Source organism: Leuresthes tenuis, unplaced genomic scaffold (assembly GCF_036924035.1).
Source record: "Leuresthes tenuis unplaced genomic scaffold, fLeuTen1.0.hap1 SCAF_11, whole genome shotgun sequence".
Lineage (NCBI taxonomy): Eukaryota > Metazoa > Chordata > Actinopteri > Atheriniformes > Atherinopsidae > Leuresthes > Leuresthes tenuis.
The window spans coordinates 24429909-24452944 of NW_027325365.1; the positions used below are offsets into that span (position 1 = coordinate 24429909).

At 39.9% G+C, this 23036-nt stretch overlaps 1 protein-coding gene across 2 annotated transcripts in view; it reads right to left on the reverse strand.

Moving 5' to 3' along the window:
- The window catches only part of il1rapl2 (interleukin 1 receptor accessory protein-like 2), a 421604-nt gene that overhangs the window by 26336 nt on the left and 372232 nt on the right, over positions 1–23036 (reverse strand). For both annotated transcript variants that reach the window (XM_072396229.1, XM_072396230.1), the window contains exon 8: positions 7592–7724. In XM_072396229.1, the coding sequence (XP_072252330.1) occupies positions 7592–7724 (133 nt within the window). The remainder of the gene's footprint in view (positions 1–7591; positions 7725–23036) is intronic.

A 23036-nucleotide genomic window follows, 5' to 3' on the forward strand; every position in this document is an offset into this window, starting at 1 on the left:
AGCAATGTGGAATATTCTGATCCCAATTTAGGTTCTGCTGAGTCAATAAAACCTAACAGTGGGTGAGAATGGAACTAAAAATGGTCTCACGTGGCACATTGGTTCTGAAACTGCAGAATAAAGATCCTGCAACTTACTCCATCATCACTCCTCCATCTGCTGACTGCACCCTATTTTGCGATACTTATTATAGGAAGTATCTGTGCACCCTGCTGTTGCGTTTATGGAAAAGCGAAGATTATACACATACAGGGCTTCCTAAAATATGAAATGTTAATGCTTTATTATAGTTACTGGGACACATAAGAAGGAGCACTGATAATATTACCTTAAATACTGCTGATCTAGCAACAGCTAGCATCTTAGGCTGGGACACCTGCCTGCATATAATGGAAGAGGGATTTTTAGTGGCTAGTTTCAGATCAGATAAACAGACTCCTTTATCCATTTCCTACACTTTTTACATTCTGGCGCTTTTAAGCAGGAGGAAAAATCCAGAGTTTGTCAGCCTTGCCCGAAAAAGAGTCATTAAAGCACCATTTGGATGTCATTGTTTGAAGGGAAGTTTAGTGAACATCAAATTATATAGCAATAATAGTTGGAAACTACTTTATAGCCACTGTCTCGGGAAGATAACTGAGTGTAGGCTTTGAATACTTCAGTAATCCCAGCCTGACTCTACAAGTAAATGATCAGGAAACGAGTATGAACCTCTGTGAGCTCTGACAGACAACGCAGGCCTTTGGAGTGACATATATGTGATGACATCGATGTGCAATACCTCTTTTGAATATGGAAGGTCTTGTGATTTGATTAAACTTTCATCACAGTTCAGGGAATTTTGATTTCAGAACGTGGCAGAGATATGAACTGCAGCAAAAACAAACATAGCAATATCTCTGAATACTCTAAACTATATACTAGATTCTATGTAAATTTGCATTTCATGGCTATGTTGCGACTGGTAATGCAGAATGAGCTGTTTTACAGAATAGCTTCAAAATGATTAAAGAAAAAAAAAAAGACCAAAGCACTTCAAAAGCCAAAGAATCATGAGCTATAAATATGCTCTGTTAAGACTCTGCAGCAGTGTCTGAAAGTAAAGTGCAAAAATAGAAGTGATAAAAGAGTAAATGGGGCAAAATAGCATCTGATGAAGAGTCACATAAATTCCACATGCACAGGTTGGCTGAGTTTAGCCGTGTTGTAGGGTGGGTCGGTTTAAACCGATGGTAATAAACTAATGGTAATGAGCCCACCCAGTGCACAATGAACTGCATCAGAAGAGCGACCAGGCGGTCCATGTAATTTTGTTCCTTCTCCTTCTGACATTATGTGCTGGTTTGACTCATTTTGGGCCGACAGCGATGCAAACCAGCTACCTTCTAAAACACCCAGGGCTTGAACCACATGAGAGTTAGCCCAATCCAACCATGACAAGCTTGTGTAGAATCCTCATGTACTGCAGCTCACTTAAGACTTTTATCCGAGCGCTTCCAGGCAAAGAAGATTGACACACACACACACACACTTTTTGCATGGGTGATCCCTGTGGGATTTGAACTCCTGTCCTCTCCATACTTATGTTTTCCTACTGCCATTAAGGAAGAAAGGGGAGAGGAAAAGAGCAGCGAAATACGAGTAAAGGATTACGATGATGGATCAAATGACCGAGCAAAGAGAGTTACAGGATAGAGTTGACTGGAATGCCTGGAATTATCTGTGGTTTCTGTAGGTTATTTTCTTCTTTTTGTGTCATTTCACTTCAGCTATGCGCCACTCTCATGTCTGACTGGGCTGAGCATCACAGGTGTCTATCCAAAGAAGCGACTCGCTAAAATCCTCAGTTTGAAACTTATCACGTCCTCTAACCCTTTTCTCACATCTCCTCCACTAGTTCTATCCACACTCAGCCCCCACCTGTTTTCCATTTCCTTACTTTCTCCTCTTACAGTCAACAACTGTAATTTCTTAAAACGCCTCTCTTTAAAGTTAAAACGAAATAGAGTACTAGGTCGGATGCGAGTGAGATCGTATTTCTTTATATTGACCTTATACTGAAAATGAAGGCTCGTGTCAAAATCCCTTCAGTCTTTTGAGTCACCCATTTCTGAAACTTTCTAATAATTCCCAGAGCTACAAATTCTCTGTTGTTATGTGATCATCAACATGAGTCACTTATTGACATTAATGATTTGGACTCACTGATACACAGTATATTTATGCCTACATATGACACTGTTTAGTTGTAGAATGAAACTGCAAACCCAAGCGGCCAAAAGGAGCTTTCTCCAGAGGGTTTCTGAGCTCACCCTTAGGGATAGGGTGAGAATCTTGGTCATCAATAAGTGACTTGGACAAGAGTTGCTGTTCCACTGCACACAAAGGAGCCAGTTGAGGTGGTTTGGGCATTTGGTCAGGATGCCTTTTGAGGAAATGTTTTTGATATGTCACACTGGGAGGAGACCTGAGGCAGAGTGGAGAGTTTATATTTCTCAGCTGCCCTGAGAATGCCTTGGTGTTCCTCCAGGATTGATGGAGGTGGCTGGGGTCTGAACAGATCTCTTTTCAGACTGTTGCCCCCACGATCTGACACCAGAGAGGCAGTACAAAATGGATGGATCGATGGATGGTGTGTATTTGAAGTCAAACAAGGTTTTTTTCCTCCTAACTAATTATTTTTGGTGTTCAAATCTTATCACATTGATTTTGTACAATAGTTGCATAAAGTAGAAAATGTTAGCATTTGGAAACCATTGATTGAAAACAGATTTAGCAAAAAAAAAAAAAACAACTCAGATCAACCTCTCGGTGACTAAAACATGGCAAAACAGTTATGGTACTGTACTTGAGATAACTCATAAAGAGGAGACATTAGCACTGATTTTGTTTAACTGATACAAACTTTATTACGTCATTGAAACAGCAAGGCTTTGACAGAGGTTGGACTACATTACTGACTTGAATTTTAAGCAGGTGAAGAAGCCTCTCTGCATCACCAGACAGATGGGCCAGAGCCGCCTTCAAGTGAAACTATGAAGTAAGCACTGGCCTAAGTTAGGCTACAGTAATTACGCATTCATTGCACATGAAGGAACCATGAACTATGATAGCTGAGTTGCAAAAATGTGAAATAGCTGGACTGCAGTGAAGCTGTGCTCTGCCAATAGCTGGAGAGAAACTGATGATACTGCTCATATTTACTCTGTTGGCTGTGCTTTGAGCATATTTTGATCCAGAGTACTTGAATTATTTACAAGATGTGTTTACATTTTATAAAGAGATATGTATGCTTTCAGAGGGGACTTGAAGGTGCAGAGTGGGGAATAAATGTGAAACTTCTGCCCTCACAGAAGTTCACAGCTCAACATGCTCCTTGGTTTCTGTAGTAATAATGAGGTGTCAACATTTCTCTCACATACTGCAAGGGTTCATGATGACGATAATCACAGGTATTCACATTATCATGTAGGCCACAGGAGGGAAATGGATGCTATTCAAGCACACAGGGACACCGTCCACAGGCCAGTGCTGCAGCAGGTCAGGTGGGGCGAGCTTAAAGTCTTCCTGCAGCAGTCTGATTGTTGAATTTGGAATAGCAGAATGATTAGATCAGAGGTGGACTGGACTGAGAGATATAGAACTCATCAGGCAAAGGTTAATTTAATACCACAGGGAAGGATTAGTTTCAAGTTTAACCCTCATGCACACTGCTGCTCTCTTCATCTGCATCACCATTTTCCCAGGAGTGAAGAGTTCAGAGGCCGGTAAGTGGTTTAGCAGTCACAGACACCATCCTAAAGGCATAGAACCTCTGTTCAAGCTCTCCCAGCTTCAGAGCTGCTGTTGCTTACTGGAGCTGACTCTGACCTCTGACCTCCCTGACGAGGGATCGAAGAGGACAAAAAAAAAGGATATCCCTTTGGAAGGAATAAGGATCCATATCATTACTAGTGGACCGTGAAACGTGTTAGACATAAGAGACCTAACCTTAAAGCACAGTTTAATGTTAAAAACTTTGACTACACATAGGTAGTACGAATGAGGGAGTTGGAGCTGATAGTTGAAAGTGAAAAGAAAAAACTCCTGAGATTTTTTTTTCTCTTTAAATAATGGAGAATTTGGCAAATGTTTGGCTCTTTGGCTTCCCCTACCGATGTGGGATGTAACACCGCGGTCGTAAATAACACTGTTACGCTTTAAAATACCACCAAAACCCACAAAAATGGCTGCAAACCAAAGATGTGGTCTGCTGTGTCTCAGCCATTGTCTCAGAAGCACATAGTTTTTAGGTTCACAAACTTCTCCAGTGTTGCTTTAACATTTTGTAAGATGAATAGCATTGCACAGAAATGGGCTAGCGGAGCGAAAACATGGAGAGAGTAAAAGCAATATATTGTTCATGTCAATGGAACAATGAATAATTCAAGATATCTTCCAAACTGCCACAGGAAGGCTGTGACTTGAAGTATGTACTGAAATAGTAAATATGCTTAAAGTGCAAACTGCATTGTCTTATGTCAAAAATACACATTATTCTGTGTAAATGTGTGTTTGAAACTCGGGTTTTATGAGATATGTGTGTAGAAGTCAAGGATAAAAGTAGCAGCTATGAGTAGCAGCTATTTTTCGCATCTGAGTATTATATACCATCACATGTGGGAATGGCACTGTTTGCTTGGACTAATGAGAGCTATTACCGCACTCACAAAGTTCTCATGAAGTTAGTTGGTACTTTTCTGTACCAACTATATATTTACGATATACTTCATAGCATTTTCATCAAAAGAATGTTGCATAAGATTCAGCCTTTGAAGACAGAATTGAGAGTTTTTCTGAAATCGAGGGAACAATGGAATTAGCTTTCCTGCCTGGAAGCACTTTGTTGTTTGCAGAAGCGTCAGTGACATACTGTCTCTAACTGCACAAACATGACAATGCATCGTACTCATTTCAGGTGACAGGATTATGTTTTTGGATATTTTCTGGACTTCCAGAAGCCTAAGTGGTTCAGTCCATGCAGCGGCTTCTGCTGTTTGCCTCTATCGGCATCAGGCTGCCGGGACTAAGGGAATGTCATTGAATGAGAGCCGAGATGACGCCCTTTCTAATATAAAAGTTCATCTTTCACTGATTTCACAGTTTACTTTGTTTCTTATGTCTGTGGCATCGTAAAGTGTAGCTTCGCTTTGCTATACGGAGCATATTATGGCTAATATGAAGGAACTCTTTTATCAACTTTACAGTATAGCGAAAACAACTTGAGAATCTTCAGCTGATGTCAGTGTTCCAGCGTCACTCCGGTTCAGTTCTGCAGTGGTTCTCCTCAAAACAAAAACTTTTTTCTCCACAACGAACGTTCATTCTTCTAATCCTAGCTCTTTCATTTAGAGGCAGAGTGTTTCAGAAGCACCACCGATGAACTCAGACGGTGAAAACAAGAGCAACTGCTTCTGTGCTGTTGTCCCTTTTCTCACATTTTTTTAGCGATGTTACCATATTAAACTATCACAGCGGGCACTGACATGTCTGATGGAGAGAGCCCCAAAAAGAAAACACTAAATGTAACGCCCTATTGTTCACTTAAAAGGTTTGATGTTGCTCATCATCGTTACTGAAGTGCCACGCTCTCATATACTGGAAGGGTGTTTGCTGATTTTGCAGCCAATCTGGTTTATTCCACGATAAAATATTTCTGGGATTCTGCAGCGCTGCACCCATCCTGATGGCTGGAGTTGCAGAGTGCACTTTCAAAGTCCTAAAGATTTCTAAACTTTTATATGGTCCAGTCGTCCATGCCTTTTTCTAACTCCACCTCATTCACAGAGCACTTAAAAATGCCCACAGAGGCAAATTTACGAGCAGAAATGACGGCCACCTTGCTGCATTTTCTTTCAGGTCAAGTCAAGACATAGCTAAGGAGGAGGAAGGGTTTTGGTGCCACTCTGCAAGAATTTCATAAAACCTGGTGGAGGTGGCCATAGCAAGAGCTCGTTAAATTTTAGATGTGGAGGAAGATCACAAAACAGCGCACTGGCCTTGGCAAAGGATGCACTCTCCGAGTGCTCCTTTAGTTGAAGATTCTTCTACTGAATTCTTTGCCTGTCTGTATCTTTGCTATCTTCAATAAGATTTCAGACATTTTCAACCTTGCAACCTCTATTCTGCTCTGCGTCAAAGAAGGAAAAGGAGTAAACTCTGTGAAACCGGACAAGTCGCCTGAGCTCGGCCTGATCCTCTGTGCTTTACTCCATGCTTTATGGCTTTGGTACAGCCTGCTTTTAAAGGGCATCAAATGCACTGCAGCGTTTTATATTTGTTTGGGAAAGAAAAGTGGTACGTAGTTATGTTGGTGTGGAGGTGATGGTTCATGAAACCACTCTCTGTTATCATTTTTTAGATAAATTGTGTGAATTTTTAACAAACCGTTTAATTGATACATTTCAAAGATCTCCTTAATACATGGTATAATGCTTTAGTTTTGAGTCTGTGTTTAGAAATTCTGGGTCTGCTTGTTTAACTGATAAAGAGAGAAACCACATCCACTGTAACGGTTCACAGTCTGCATTGTTCCGCATCTAGTTAGACGGAAACTATTGTTTTGTCCTCGGAGAAAACACTCAGTCGTTCGTGTTTGAGGCTCTGTCAGACCCAGGCTAAGATGAGGAATCTGCTGTGCTCCAGCATCCACAACTAGCATCAGAACGGTCAGAAGTGTGGTTGTTATGCCTTTTTTTTAGTTGTTTATATGGTTTATAAGGCTGCAGCTGGCAGCAGCTGACAGTGTTGCTGGTTGGCTTCAAAACTCTCACAATGCTAATGCAAACTCACAGCCTCTGCTGACTAGTCCACTCTGTGCTGGAGTTTTCAGGTTTTCTTTGTCAGCATTTGAAAAGTTAAACTTCCTTTTGAAGCTGTGAGGTACCGCCCAAGGTGCGCTTGAGTTTTTAAGGGAAGTGCACAGACTTCTCCCCATTCAGCTGAAGAAGGTGACAAACTTTGCACAAATATGAGCTTGGAGGTCAGACGTTTCAGGGGACTTAGTCATCTTTGAACACAGGGCTAATCCTTCCTGCACTCAGGGTGTAGGTGTGAGAGCGACTGTGACATTACAAATGTTCCAGCGGTTACCATGGCGATCCGGCAGGTTGTTCTAATGATATTTGATGCCCCGCAGACAACCAGGATTTTCCCAATAGAGTTCGATGTAATTGGTCCCAACAGGGGAGAAAATGAATTCAATTTAACTTTATTATTAGAATTCATAATTTTTCAGGCAAGTTGAGAAGAGCCCTGTCACAGAACGCTCACCGAGTCATAAATCATAGGTGAGGAAATTAGATCCTGACAGTGTGAGGAAGGAAGCTTGAGTTGAGCTCTTCCAGAAATTAATGAAGAATAGAAACCTGTAAACCTGACAGAATGTAATTGAAATTGTCTTGCACTGATTTGCTGCAGTGGTGCAATTCTACTGTGTATTTAGTATTTACTCAACTTCAGCTTATATCCAATTTGTAAATCTCCTGGGCTTTCTTTATTTCCCCTTTCTTCCTGAGAATGAGCTTGAATGCGTAGATGCTGGAGTCTTTACCTGACTTCGCTTTCTTTAATGTGTCCTGCGAGTTCTTCAACAAACTTTTCTCCTTTCATCCAGTAGATGATGGGCCTCCTGTTCTCTCCGCTGTAGCCGAAAAAGGCCTTGCAGTCCAGGCTGAGAGGTATACCTGCAACACACAACGATAGCGCCGTTATTTCACAGAAACGCAAAGGAGGGAGTCGTTCCTAGGTGTGCAGCCGTTAGTAGCTCGCCTACTGCCTCCCCAGGGAAAAACAGCAGGTTACTACTCTAAATGTACAGCGAGGTGCCTGCCTGATGAGACAGTGAGAGGCAAAATAATTTTTCATGGCGGTAATTATTTGAGTTCAACGAGAGGTGAGGTGAAAGTATTTGCAGAATCTGAAGAACGAAAAAGAAGGCATCCAAGGAGAATAAGCCGCAACCTGTTACCCCAAAAAAACTTAGTGAAAACCTGCAGAGATAAGAGTGGAGGGGTGGGGCGATACCTAAAAAAAAGAAACATCAGTAACATGTTTACAATTCATATCTCCTTGTTTGCTTCCAAGCAGCCGGACTTTCTCGTAAACTTTCTGAATGTCCTTCCAAAAGCCTGGAGAACTATTCCTTCAGGAGAGCTTGTCTAAGTTAAAAAATGTTGATTTTCAAGCTTATCAGAATTGTACATGCTTCAGCTTTTTGCCTTGTATCTACAGTATTTGCCTTTCTGTTTGCACATGTTGCAGTAAATCACTGCATTTTTTGCGCAGCGCTGCATGTGCAGACAGTGTCCACACCAGCTCTCACACACACTCGTGTAGGACCTTGAAACCCCATCCTGCTGTGATTACAGCTATCAGCGGTGATGATGGAATATTAATGAGCATTCTAATGAACGCCACCTCGTTAGGCAGTCAATTAGCAGATAATTATGATAGACTCCAGTATTATCATAATGGTGGCTCTATCAGTTCAGTGAGGAACCAAAACGCTGAGGAGTGTACACCTTTGTGTTTGTTGAATGCTTGAGCTGAAGATTAACTTGAGACATATTTGCATTTCAGACATTAAGTGTAACTGATTCTTTATGTATAGGGAGAAGGAAATAGAGGCACTTTTTTAAAAACTTATTCTTGAGAAAATTTGTCCCAAATGGCAATTTTTAAAAGATCTTTCAATTATTGGGCACAGCACAGGTAAAATTATTCGTAAACGGCCAAGAGCTTGAATAAAGATGAGTTTTGTTTTGATATGGAAATGTATGATCAATGCTTCAGGTTTGGTGCCTCTGCTTTACATATTTTGATTGATGGAGCTGGTGCAGGGCAGACAAGAAGCTTTGACATGTGTCAGTCTCAACAAAAGAGAATTTCTCTCTCTTACGAAGACAAGCATTGGTCACCAAAGCCACATCCACACATCATCGGGCTCTGAAGCGTTAGGCTTTCTGCTGAGGCAAGCAGCATCCTGCGCTACACACACATACACACACGTGACTCAGAAATGGCTTCGAGAAAAAAAACTGCATCGGAATGAAGTTGGTTTAGCTTGAATGTGTGTGTGTATGGAAGTGTGTAAATGTGAGCTCGGCAGTAATTGATTAGCACCCTGAGGGTGTGTTTGTGTTCTCAGCATGTTATAGTGATTAAAATCATCAACAATGTTTGCGCTTGTGTAGAATGAGGGTGTGTGGGATTTAGACTGTGTGTGTGGGGGCGTGTGTGTTTGTGTTTCTCCTGCAAATAGAACCATCAAGCTTGAGATCCAGTCTGCATTTTATAAAGCTGAATAGAGTCCTCAGCTGTTTTTGTGGCTACAGCAGCGGGGTGTTCATAAGACGTTGATGCCGTGTTGTTGTCATTAATATCAAACAAAGGCTTTGCATGAATGACTGATGGGAATTTTCTCAAGTATGTTCGTTATTTCCTGCTGCAGCTGAGTATGATTACATCTGTATGGTGTTTACTCGGGTGTGAGAGAAAAAAAGAATCCTCTTCTTAAGTTTGCAAACAAAATGCTTGAGACTGTTTTTTTGTGCCTTTTTTCTTAGTTTCTTAGACTTGTTTGTGCTCTACAGTGTAGCTTCTCTGGTGAACTTAATATGTACATTAGTCCAGACTGTGGTTTGCTCTTGGGTAATTTTTTTCAGTGCTGCAATTCAAACACCTATTCGACCTCTGTTTACTTCTGCTTTGTGCTTTGAAGTAGTTTCCAATTAATATTGGATATAAAGGGATATTTTAGTTTTTTTCAAGTGCGTTTATGTGAGGTGCTTATGAGAAGAGAGAGTGTTACCTGCAGCAGACAGTGGTCAAAGTGCTCTCAGTTTGGAGGATCAGGGAGACATTTTGAGGGGGTAGCTGGGCTAGCAGCTGCTTAACATTGGGACAACTAAAACATCTTTAAATTATAGTGGTACGAACAAACACTACAAAATAGACTTTTACAATGCTTCAATTTGGTCTCAGACAGGAACTATACTTTCTAAGTGCAAAAACATCTGTGTTGTGCTGGTAGTGTGCAGTCACCGCACAAGCAATCATTGACTGATGGCTGCACACGAGCTGTGCAACACAAATAATATAGTTCCAACGAAAACAACCCTCTAATGTTGAAGTGAAGTAGGGTGAAAATCCACAATACAGCATTTGTGCAAACTATTTGGAGGTTTTAGTTATTTGGAGCAGTTGCTAGCTTGGCTAGTCCATCCGCTCTCTCTTTGTTTCTCTAAACTGAGAGTGCTCTGACTGCTGTCTGCTGCAGGTGGGGCTCTTATATACCAAACTGATGTAAAAAAACAGTCGAGACAGCAGGACAAACATAACCTGCCAGCTGTGACTTATAATCTGTTGCTGCAAAAGACAACATAACTTTGCAGACTGAATGGAGGAGTCTAGACATTTTTTTAATAATGTGAAAAACAAACAAAAAAAAGTTTGTCTTAAGTTAGATCATCATTACTTATTACTGTTTTAGTAGTCAACATAGATCTTGCTTTAATTTTCAATGCATTTCACCTGTTTCAGTTCAATCTAATCCATTGTATGGATTATTTTGTAAGAGTATGCTTTTATGAAAAATAAGACAGTTAATGTCTCATTAACCCGTTAACTGTTGAGTTCATTCACTGCAGACCTGATGTTGAATTGGTCCAAATAAACAGGATCCAATGATCACTGATGGAAGCCAAAACCATAAAAAAAAGGAAAAATGGGTTGATTGCGCGAGATGTCAATTTTGAAAAATCCGAAACTCTGAACATTGGTATTCTATTTCAATTAAAAACCTAGAATCTGTAGGCTGTGCAGATTGTATCAGACTAATAGAAGTAGTTTGTCTTGTGATCTAGCAGAGGGTGTTTAGAAACAGATTAGCCACATGCATTTCCTTGTGGCCTACTAGTCCAAGCAGCTAATATAGCTAATGTTATATTTGTTATGTTGCTAAAAAAAAATTTTAAATTAGCAAGCAAAGCCTTTCTAAGAGAAAAAGCATGTCACCAAAAGGTGTTTTTTCTGGTACTATTTTCAATTTCACACTGTCAATGCTATAGCAATGAACAATGTTAACTTTTTACAAAGCAGCTGTCTTGTGCTGCAACAATAAACCTGCTAGCCTGTTACCCCACAAACTGAGGCAGTGGAGGCATCAGATATCAGCGAATGAACATCAGACCCAACAAGTCACAGGTGCCTTGTCAGAGGATGGTAAAATCAAAAGATAGCAAGATCTAAATGCAAAGATATGCGGCCAATATGCGCTGTTCATATTCCTGTAAACATCAGCAGCACGCTGGATTAATTTAATTCCGGTTGTTTAATTTAAAATTGCTTGATTTGTTTGATCTTTTAAACTAGTGAAAGCCCTACTAACTGCTGGATGTACCATTAAAAAAGGAGCATTCTGGCAACACTTAATACATTATCCAAAACGTAACATTTTGATTGAAGGAGGTTCAAAAGAGGGGTTCAAAACTGGTATTTCAGCTTTTATAAAAAAACATTTGGGCTTTGGAAAACACTTAAAAACAAATATTCAAAAAATACTTGGAACACTGGAGCAGATTCCAGGTGGGTTCCACCCTGGATAGGTCCGAGTTGCTGTAAAACATCCATATGCTCAATGCTGTCCTTATAGTCTCTCAACTCAAATTGTTACGTTGAAAATGCACCTCTGAAAGTTCAAATTTAAAACCAGCATCCAATCAACAACACATTTAACTTTGCATGATCTGTTCTGATTCTGGCAAGGTCTCACATTCCTGGAGGACCTGATTTGTGATGGCAGTGATATATCAAAGAAATGAAAGCTGAGAGGAGGGCATACAGGATGATGGGAAATTCATAAAAGCACAAAGCCAGTCTTGTTGGCTTCTACCTCTGTAACTCTTGCATCGACTATGCACATTAGTCTTTTTTGCTTGTCAGTCTTCAGGGTTCCCTGTTCTTTCCTCATGTTTCACTAAAATAGATTCTCTCTCACCTCTCCATGTCTCCCTGCCTCGTTCCCTCTGTGTGTCAGGATTTATTCTCATTGCAATTACTCGCCATCCACGCCTCCTCTGCGCGCTCCTTTGCTCCCTGCTTCCCATTGTTCCTGTCTGAAGAGGAACGTTTCACCTGCAGAGTTACAGTACAGACGCATGTCTGTCTCTGAGGTGGCTGTGGGCTGCTTTCTGTGTGGACAGATCTGTGAGGCTAGATTTTTACCCACTTAAAAAAATAATTGTGTGTACCTGCAAAAGTAGTCGAATGACATTTAAAAAAAGCAGGAGATTAGTCTTATCAGTTTATGATAATTAAACAAAAGAGAATTGTAGATAGACCTACTGTAATGACTGACTCATTTAGCTTTTTTCCCTCCACGTCATCCGTGAGCCCTTTTATGAAACCTTGGCCTGCTTCACCAAGACTGACATTATATTAATGTTATTGAATTGAATCCTCCCTTTCTCTGGGAAATCCAGGCGTGCCAGGGGAGCATCGGAGCCCGTGTGTGTCAGAGCAGAGGGATAATTTTCAATTAGCTCACTGGATCAAATTATGAGATTATAAGATTTTAAAGGCGTACTAAGCAACTGTCACTATTCACAGCCTGAAAATGTCCCTCCCTCCCCGAGTGAAGAGGTGTAGCAGCAAAATAAAACTGTTAATGTACAAATAAACATGCCAACACGTTATATACAGCATGATAAAAAGTCTTAAGCCAGCTCTCTCTTTATGTTTTGCTTGCAAGACTTGTTAAGACTGTACTCACGCTTGTACTATTCCTCTCGTGGTCTTGAGGAATAGTTGAGCCAAAACCTTGGTGCGTCCTTCAAATATTTTGAGGCTTGAAAAACTATCTACAGCAGATGAACACTACCTGAAAGTGATGTTCTCAAGAAACAGAAAACATCCAGCAATGACCTGACACAGAGGCTGAGAGATGCATCTCATCCTTAAATTGATCCATCTCTGCATTAAGATGATAAATTGTCTAAGAGGGTTCAGGCTGTGTTGAAAAATAAAGGTGGTCACACAAAATATAGACTTACAAGCTGGTTAGAATTGTATAAACTTTGTTTTTGCCTTAGAACTAGCAGGCGATCAACTTTCTCCAGTGTTAGCTTCTTTTCTTCACCTCATACATAAAATTCTTAATGAGCAAGCTACATCACATGTTAAAGATCGCACATTGCAATATTTTCCAAATAGAGCACTTCGCTCTCACACTGCAGGTTTACTTGTTGTTCACAGAGTTTCTAGAAGTAGAATGGGAGGCAGAGCCTTCAGTTATCAGGCCCCTCTCTGTGGAACCAGCTGCCAGGATCTATCCGGGAAGCAGAAACCCTCTCTACCCTCAAGAAAACTTTGCTTTTTGATAAAGTATGTAGTTAGGGATGGCTCAAGTGACCCTGAAACATCCCATAGTTATGCTGCTATAGGCCTAGACCAGGGGTCGGCAACCTTTAACACTCAAAAAGTCATTTGGACCCAATTTCCACGGAAAAGAAAACACTGGGAGCTGCAAATACTTTTTGACATCTAAAATTAAAGTATTGTTTTTTTTTACCTTTACGCTTTGTATAAACAACTATAGTGTGTTGCTTACGAAATCCATGAAGTGCTACAGAGAAAAGGAAATTTTATTTATGTAATGAACACTTTGAACATTTTGAACTCTTAAAAAAACAATAAAAACAATAAAAAATAACACGCCGAGTTGAAGGTCTCTTTGAAATTAAATAAAAAGCTGAAGCTGAATTAACCATGTAGCAAACAAAAAATGCCTTAAACTGTCATCCTTATATCGCCTTTGGGCTTGTGTAGCGGAGCCTTGACTCGGGCTGCACAATTAATCGTATTTTGATCGTGATCACGATTTTGGTGGCCACAATTAAATGAACCTGATCGTCAACGACATTTACATTCAAAATGCAGCTCTGCTGCCTGCATCTAACCACACCTTCTAAACCAGTAGTCTACCAACCACCAGGGGGCGAAAGCACGGTTAAGGCTTCATTAAGCTGCCTAAATAACAAGCGCGCAGTGTAAGGCAGCGAGCTGGACAGTCAAGAGTTAGACAGTCTATGAGTTAGACTGATGAGAGCAAGTCATGTCGAAAGCCGAGAAGAATACAGAAGCATCTGGGGACGGCGAGGAGCTTGTGCCTCGAAACGGGGCGACATCCATTGTCTGGACTTGTTTTTGGAATCAGGGTAAGTGATGTTAAACAAGAGCAAGTTATTTGCAAAGAGTTTAACAAAGTAGCGTCTGCCCAGCAGAGCAACACCACTAATTTGTTCAATCACCTGAAAAAACATGACAAACTTAAATATGAGGAATGCATGAAGGCCAAAGCTAATGTTAATTCACAAAATCCCCGTCCGTGTCCAGCGCCGACCCAGACAACCATTACAGCAGCCTGCACCGGGCAGAACCCCATCCATCACCCCCCAAAGACACGCAGGAATAACAGACGCCATCTTTTTATTTGGCCAAAGACATGTGTCCATCAATACAGTTAGTACTTTAAAATGTTAAATTATTAGTTTTTTTTATTTTGCATTATTTATCATTTATTCTAATTTAAAGTTTAATTCTTCACTAACAATTTTTGGCACATTTTTTACAAATGGTGCAATAAAAATACGTGTTTTTCCAGACATGATGAATGATCGTGATTACAATATTGATCAAAATAATCGTGATTATGATTTTGGTCATAATCGTGCAGCCCTAGCCTTGACCTGAATTTAAAAAGATAATTGGAAAAAAAAGCACGGTTTCACTGAACAATGAAAAATAAATATTTGCAAAATATCTGCATAAATATCTATTTTACCTGGTTAATGTGACTCCTGCGCACAGCACAGCCAGGTTTCTCACCACAAATTAGGCATACTGGTAATCTACAGTCGCCAGAGGTAAATACCGGCTTTCGGTGATGTGACGCATATTCTGAGGGACAAATTTATTTTAATATTTAAAGATCACAATAATCTTCCAATTTAGAACTGCAATAGTAATAATAAAAAAACTAACACAAATAAAATACACTTCAATTGGATACTTTTTATTTTATTTTCCCAAGCCACGCTGGAGCCGCCACATAAGGATAAAAGAGGCGCATGCGTCTCTGGAGCTGCGGGTTGCCAACTTCTCCTCACTCTGCTCTCTTTGCTCTCCATGTACATATGACATTATTGTGGTCATTAACTTGTGTTTCTCTCTCTGCAGGTATCCCTGGCCTGGTGTCATGGTGCTTGCTGTCCCCTCTTTACTGTCCTCTTAAACCCCAGCTGGTTGAAGCAGATGACCACCCTTCCTGGGATTGGTTCTAGTGGAGGTTTCGTCCTGTTAAAAGGGAGTTTTTTCTTTCTCCTCATGCGCACTCAGGATGGGGGGATTGGATTGAATGAAGTGGACTCATTGAGAATTTAATTAACTGGATTTTATTGAATTATGATGGCATTACATTGAAATTCATTGTAATTGGCTTTAATTGGATTGTATCTTCGAGGTGCTGAGATGACATTTGTTGTGATTTGGCGCTATATAAATAAAACTAAATTGAACTGAGCAATCACCGTCCCTCAATCAGATTCTTCTCCAGTGTTTCGTGCGTTATAACAAGTGAATAATATTAAAGCTTTTAAAAGCTTCTCGGTTATTTTTATACATTTATTGTCGATGTTATAGCTCTCTCCTACAAAAATCAACTTCATTAAGTCGTCTCTTTGGCAGTTTCAGCTTTTTCCAACATCGTGCAGTCCACACCTCCACGCACCTCAACCTGACAGCTACCCTTCAAGATCTTTTGTCAACATCAAGGGAAATGCTGGGAAAGGGAACATTTGAACCCTTAATTAACAAATTAACATTTGAACATTTAATACCTGAGGCACCCCATGTTGTTCAGCACTAAATGGGATAAGCAAAACTCTGATCTTTTCCTAACAAAAATCAAGAAGTCTGGTACCTAAACAAAATCTGTTTTCTTTCCTAAATCTAATTATATAACAAGCTATGATTATTCCAAAATACTTGAAACCCGGCCCCCTCCAAGATAGAAATCCTGCCACTTCTTCCACCAACTTACCCTGACTTGTTGGAGTGGTTTGACTGGCACCAGGTGCACCCATATACTATTCCACAGGTGGTTTCAGTGTCGTGTCTCACCAGTGTACACTGTGGATTCTCACTGCATCATACTTCAGGCACTATAACTGTCAAGTCTGTATGTAAATGATCAGAAATAAAACCACAAGATAACAGCCAACCTCGAAACAATATCATTAAAATTTGTATTGGCCTGAAAATTATGTATGAAATGAAATCAAATTTGATGCTGTATGGAAATATTCACTTACTGTGAGGATCTAATCAAATTAAATTGGAGCTTCATGTGGCGTCACGCATTAATCAGTTCCCCATAAGAAGGCTTACACATTTTAAATGCGTGCTGGATAAAACTCTTGTGTCATCCAATACCCTGACTTTGAGTATCAGAAGAGATAAGTTGAAGGCAGAATGGATCCTGAAAGGACAAGGCCAACCGCATGCAAAACTGAGGCAATAAGCTCCATCTCCATTCACCTTCTCTGTGTTGCTCTTTTCATGGCCATTGCATGTTGGTACAAAAAAAACCCCCTTCCCACTTCCCCAAAAAAACCTTTTGACAGCTATAGCCACACTCAAGCAAGGCTTGCATGAGCACATTGTCTAATTCTGGCATTAGCATGCTCCAGTAACACTGACTTAACAAATGCACTGATCCTTTCCACTTAAATCTTGCTTCTATGCGGCAGAGCTAAAAACATTCTGCAGGAACTTCACATGGCAGGAAAAACACGAACAGTCCTAATGAGTACAGACAGCTCCTCTGAAGACACAGTGTGCTCAGGCTTTCATTTATGAGCACTAATTGTCAAATATTGCTAAAAACGTTTTGCACATACCAGCTGATCTCATTCAAGAGGTCTGGACCTGAGATTCATTTGGGAGCAGGTGAAAAAAAAAGAATGCTTCAAAGTGAAGACAACGCAAACTTCAATAATTATTCTGTATAATGGCTGTAGAAGGCATATTTGAAATACTAGTAATTTCCAAACAAAGACATTTCGACAAAATCAGTAAGACTGCACCTCTCTAGCTTTGGGTGAGACTATACACTGGAGCCCCGTCCGAGAAACATCACAGTTATACAGTGAAGGACACACACCATCACCATAAACAGCAGTACAGATTTGTGAAGAGGGCAGAACTTTCCATTCCTGATGCATTTTCCTCCTGAAACTTGTTTCTAAACATGGACACAGCTGGTACCAGTTAAAAGTTTAGACACATCTCGTCATTCAAAATGAGGCGGTGGAAGTGTCCAAACTTTCAGCTGATATGGTGAGAATCTCCTGGATGTTCATTGGCCTGAGTGGGGTGATAAAGGGACTGCAGTCACTTGCTGGCTTAACCTGTTCTAACTCCCAACTCGTCAGTGTTGGTTTTTAGGGCAGAGTATCGCCAAAACTTTTGGACATGCAGGATTTCTTTATGAGCTGGGATGAGTCACCATGGCAACTCAGAAAATGTCAGGGAAGCATTTTGGCACATAAATGTACAATTTCAATTCCAAAAAGATTTAGATAAATACCTGGAGAAGGTAAGTGATATATAAAAAAGAGGAGTTGGGGGGGAACATGTTGCAGCTAATTAGGTTAATTTGCAACATGTCAGTAAAGTGATTGGGCATAAAATGAGCACCTCAGAGAGGTAGAGTCTCTCAGAAGTAAAGATGGCCAGAGGTTCAGCAATCTGCAAAAAACTGTCTACAGATTGTGGAGCAGTGTCAGAACAGTGATCTTGAATGGACACAGCCACCGTCCAACTCAAGAGAAGACAGACTTTCCAGTTTGTTAATAGCACTCGGCTCAAAAGTCTGCATCTCTGATGGTATGGGGGTGCATTAGTGTCTGCAGCATCAATGCTGAAAGGTATATACATGTTTTAGAGCACCCACCCAGACAACACAACAGCTTGCAAATTTGGATGGCATGCAAATGATGCTCCATACAAGCGCAGGATATGCAAGGTAGCCATGATGAACACACGTGGATGTAATTAAAAGCAAGTATGTTCTTGGCCTAAAGCGGTATCTTGTGCATTAAAAACTTGACGTGAATTGTGAACCAAAGTTATGTATGTGATGAGTTGGGAATAAGAATGTGTTGTCAAGAACAAATAAACAAACACAAGTTCCAAAAGATACTATTGAACATAAAATGTATGGTAAATAGATATTTAGTTGATAGTTTTCAAACAAAATATGCATTCTGTCTGTACGAATGCTGCTGACAAAAGTATGCCTGACTATAAGTCCTCCATCAGAGCTGTCTGGCTGATTAAATGAGTGAAAACATATGTGGTGCCAAGTATACACAGTACTTCTGTGGAGACTCAGCTCATCCTCACCATCACACACTTCACTCACACTGGAGTATGAGCAAAAGACCGTAATCTAAAACTGAAACAGACTGTCCATCTGCTTGTCTTCCTCTTTCTGTCTCTGTTTTGAGCGCTCTCTCTCTCTCTCTCTCTCTCTCTCTCTCTCTCTCTCTCAGACACACACACACACACAATAAACACTTAATCAGGACTGATGCATCTCTGTTTATCTGTTCATCTAAAAGCACACAGTGTAAGACCATTAGGCGATTCTGAACACTGTGTGTTCAGGGGGGGGGGGGGGGGTCTGTCTTGGTAACAGCTGACTTTCAGGTCTTGGACTCTGAGGGAACGCAGCTGCACATGGCCACACAGATGGTGCCTCACACACATGCACGTGCATATACACACACGGATAGGCACTGAGGCCAAATACTGAGACACATGCATGCATGTTCACACTTTCAGAACATGCACACACACAGCCACGTGTAAGTAAATGGGCTGCTCAGCTGTAACCTGGGAGGCTGTCCAAACTTTCATTTAGTCTATTTCCAGAGTACTGCCTCTAATAAAGTATTCCATGTTCATTCTGGGTGTTTTCTATTTTCAGGAAAGCTGTGTATATGCCTGCAACACTTCTTCAAAAACCTCATCCTTTGTGGAATTTTGTGGATGCTTTTCTTTCCTACATTATGTGCTTTATGTCTTGTTGCCAAGCGATCATTACTTTGCTGTCCCTCCACACTTCCCTCTACAGTCTCTTTTTGCATACTACTGTCACCATGTTATTAGTTAATAAACTGTTTCTGTTGCAGGAGCACATGCGATGTACAGCATTTGTCTTTAAATCCTCACTATTTCAACTAAATTGATATAATAATAGATACATTAGTTAACTGTAAAATAAAGTTGTTTTTTTTTTACGAAAGATGGCTGTGTCAAATCACTGTGTCACATCTTGCCTACTGTACATGCCAGTGCATCGGTATTAAAATGTGCTAAACTCTGGTTTGGTATATAATTGTTGCAACTGTCAATAACATGATAGACTGTCCTCTCAGATCAACAGATTGCATTAGAATACAGAGACCCATCTCATTTAGCTTGGAACTGGGCAGCCACCCTCATAAAACTCATAAACCATTAGCAACCAATATGAGTAATTTACAACAGTGTTTCTTTGAACAGGCAGGTTCTGATGGAATATATTCATATAATTACAGTTAAACTGTACCATTTGGTGTGCCAGCTGTCCAATACAAACGCAGCCGCTTTCTCTTCAAACTGGAACAGAATATGTGGACAACAAGTAGGAAATTACGGCTAACTTAGAATGTTAAAGATCAATTTATTTTAAAATTGAACAATATGTGGTAAACTATAGGCAGCCTCTAGTGGTCGGGACACCAACTGCATGTCAAGTGTAAAGATGGTGTCTATGTGGACAACGCTCACATTGTAAAAAGAATGTATTTAAACTCTAACCGTGGTTGCTTTCAAACCCGAACCAAGTGATGCTATTGCCTATAGCCAACCATGAGGTGATGATGAGTTGCCATTTTTTGTTGCATTTACTGGTAAACGCAGCAATTGGCAAAATAGGGTCCACAAGGGTGATGGTTGCATTGAAAAATTCAGCCCTCACCATGATGGTTTTTTAACAACGAAGTGGTTGTATTTCTCACCCTAACCTTTAAACCCAATCAGGAAGTTACAAAAAATGTTGTGTAGTAAGTAAGTGTTGTTGTGTTTGTTATCAACTTAAATAACTGCAGGGACTGAAAAAGAAGCATTTCTGGGGGTAAAATAACCTCATTTAAAAAAAAAAAAACTGTAAACTGTACCTGAATGTCTGAAACCACTGTGTGTAACTGTGTCATCCAACCAACAACCTCCCCTTCCTCCTTATTAGAACTTTGTGGGCTCTTAAAGTAAACACTTATTACGTCTGTTCTGATGTAGAAACACATACGATTCATATAAGATTTATATGTAGAGACAATACTTTACGGGACACTGCTACGGGTCATCTGAACAAATGACCTATAAATAAGTTTTTAGGAATTTTATAACTGCTGGAGTAGAACTTCAAGGAAACTATTTGACATAGTTTCACAATAAATCTTTTCTTTTTACTTGATTGAAATCCATATTTGACATGTTTACAGTGAAATGAAAACTTCAACGAGCACTGTGCAGATTCAATATTATTTGACATTACAATCACAGGGCAGAGACCGAATATTATTCGATAAATATGAGATGCAGAATCATTCTTGGATATTTCCTGTCTAACAGGAAATGAAGCTGCCACAAAGCTTGAAAGAGTCATATTTGATTAATCTGAAAAAACTAAATATTTTTCTCTCTTCATACCTGACTTTATCGCTCTGCCTCGTCCTCACTCCCCTCTTCCTCTTGAGTCTCAAACACAAATTCACAGCACTGGAGGTGATTCCCACAGAATTAATAACTCGGAAAGTAATAAAGGGAAATCCATCCTCCGTCTTTGTCCATATTTGTCCATTTTCTGACAGCTCTAATTAACTAAGTCATTTATGCGTCTGTACCTGACATTTGACTGGCTGGGGGGCTGGCCTCGTTAAGAACAGTTTTAAATTAACAGATGAAATTAGAAAGGAAATTACAGCAGATATGCTTGACGAGGTTAATTAAATGACCAGTCACAAGGGGGGTGTTAGCTGATGGAAATTCTCGTACTGGAGTTCCCTCTCACATTTCAGTTCTCCAAAGTAGCTCTCAGTGGCTCTTAAATAGCAATAACTTACCGGGATGTTTATTTTAACATGTTCATTTGTTTACCATAAACATTTGAGACTATATCCTCAAGACTTTTATCTTACCGGAGTCATTACTATAAAAACCTGCCACTGGATCACACTTGATAGGGAATCTGCTTTTTTTAAACCATAGAAGAAGATGGCAGTGTTTTACCAGTGCATCATTTCAACAAGTTGTGTTTAATTGGGGTAATTTGGACCAATTCTGCCAAACAATTAAGTTCAAAGTTGTGAGATAAATGGACAGGCTTCCCAAACTCTACTTAACAAACACTTGAAGTAACATAAGGTAAAACCAGATGAAATAATGTCCTCCTTTATACATGATTATGTAAATGTGGTGGAATAAACTGGAGACTATACATAATGTAATACCAATCATCTTTGTTCAGCAGACACAAAACATTAGCATTCATCACAGTCTGATGAATTCAGTATAATACTGTCTCTCCTGTGAGCTTGGCTTTATTTGCAGATCGATGTTGAGTAGGCAGAGAAATTAGAGATTTTCAGAGCAGCTGATGAGAACAGTAAGAGTGAACCCCAACAATACAGATGCAACATCAAAATCAAAACATCGAGCCAAAAGTGGTCAACGTGCTGTGCTTTTCTTTTACGAACAACAGAGCTGACAGGTGGAATTTCTGTTGATATACGACTACAAATAGCCATTTCTGCATTTTATAACCATTTGATGCATTGAAAATACAAATTATCTGAATTTTTGTAGCACTTCATCAAGTCCTGTTGGCACGACATCCACCCATTGAAACATAAGGTCATAAAGAGATAATGCAGGAAAGGTCATAACCACCAACGTTCTGATAGGTGGATGACTGCTCTACACTCCAACTATCAGTACTGTGAGTGCAGTTTTAAATTCAGGGCTAGAGAAAGAGTTTGGTTCTCACAGGAAGGTGGGCAAGACTGCAAGGTAGCAAGCTTTTACTTTTTTAAACTTGATGTGATGCTCAAGTCACATTAGGATTTGTCACTTTGAGGTCTCATAGATTTTGAAATATATCATTCAGTGAAACATGTATTTGATAAATAACATGTCGCAACTCAGAACTCAGTATACTGTCATCCATCCACTGCATCTGTATCTCCACCCACAACTTCAACTTCAAATCGAGTTGCATTTCTTGCCCTCCACGCCCTTCTTTCCCTCGCTTCTAACAGCAAATTTTCATCAGGAGCCAATAGTTTAGTTTCTTAAGTTTGTTTTGAACTTTGCTTTATGCCTTTTTTATCTGGACTAAGAAATCCCATTTCTAATCAGTGAACCGGAATTCAGTTTGAAAACTCTACGCCCTGAAATCAGCTGCAAGGAAAAGAGCTGCAAGGAAAAGAGCTGTAAATTCATAGTTTTAAAGGAAAAATTTGTAATGTCACTCTATCTTATTCTGAACCATGTCAGACATCCTAAAAAGATGTTGTGATGGCTGCATCTACAGCCACGCAAATGTGGTAATGTACATCAAACATCCCAACTGCAATAGAGTATTATAAAGAACATTACACTTATATATTATTAAAATTTAGGATTTGATTTACAGAGTAATGCTCAATTGGTTTTGGTTTGGATTTAGTTTATGTACACAAACTGTATACTGAAATAAGTGCACACCTGATTTAGTTTACACTGTATCATGATTGAATTGGTTGCTTCGTTTTCAGTTTTCCAAGTTACCTCAGCTGAAGCTGCTCCTTGGCTGACAAAAAGGGTAAAAAAAGGGGTGGAAATTGGACCAT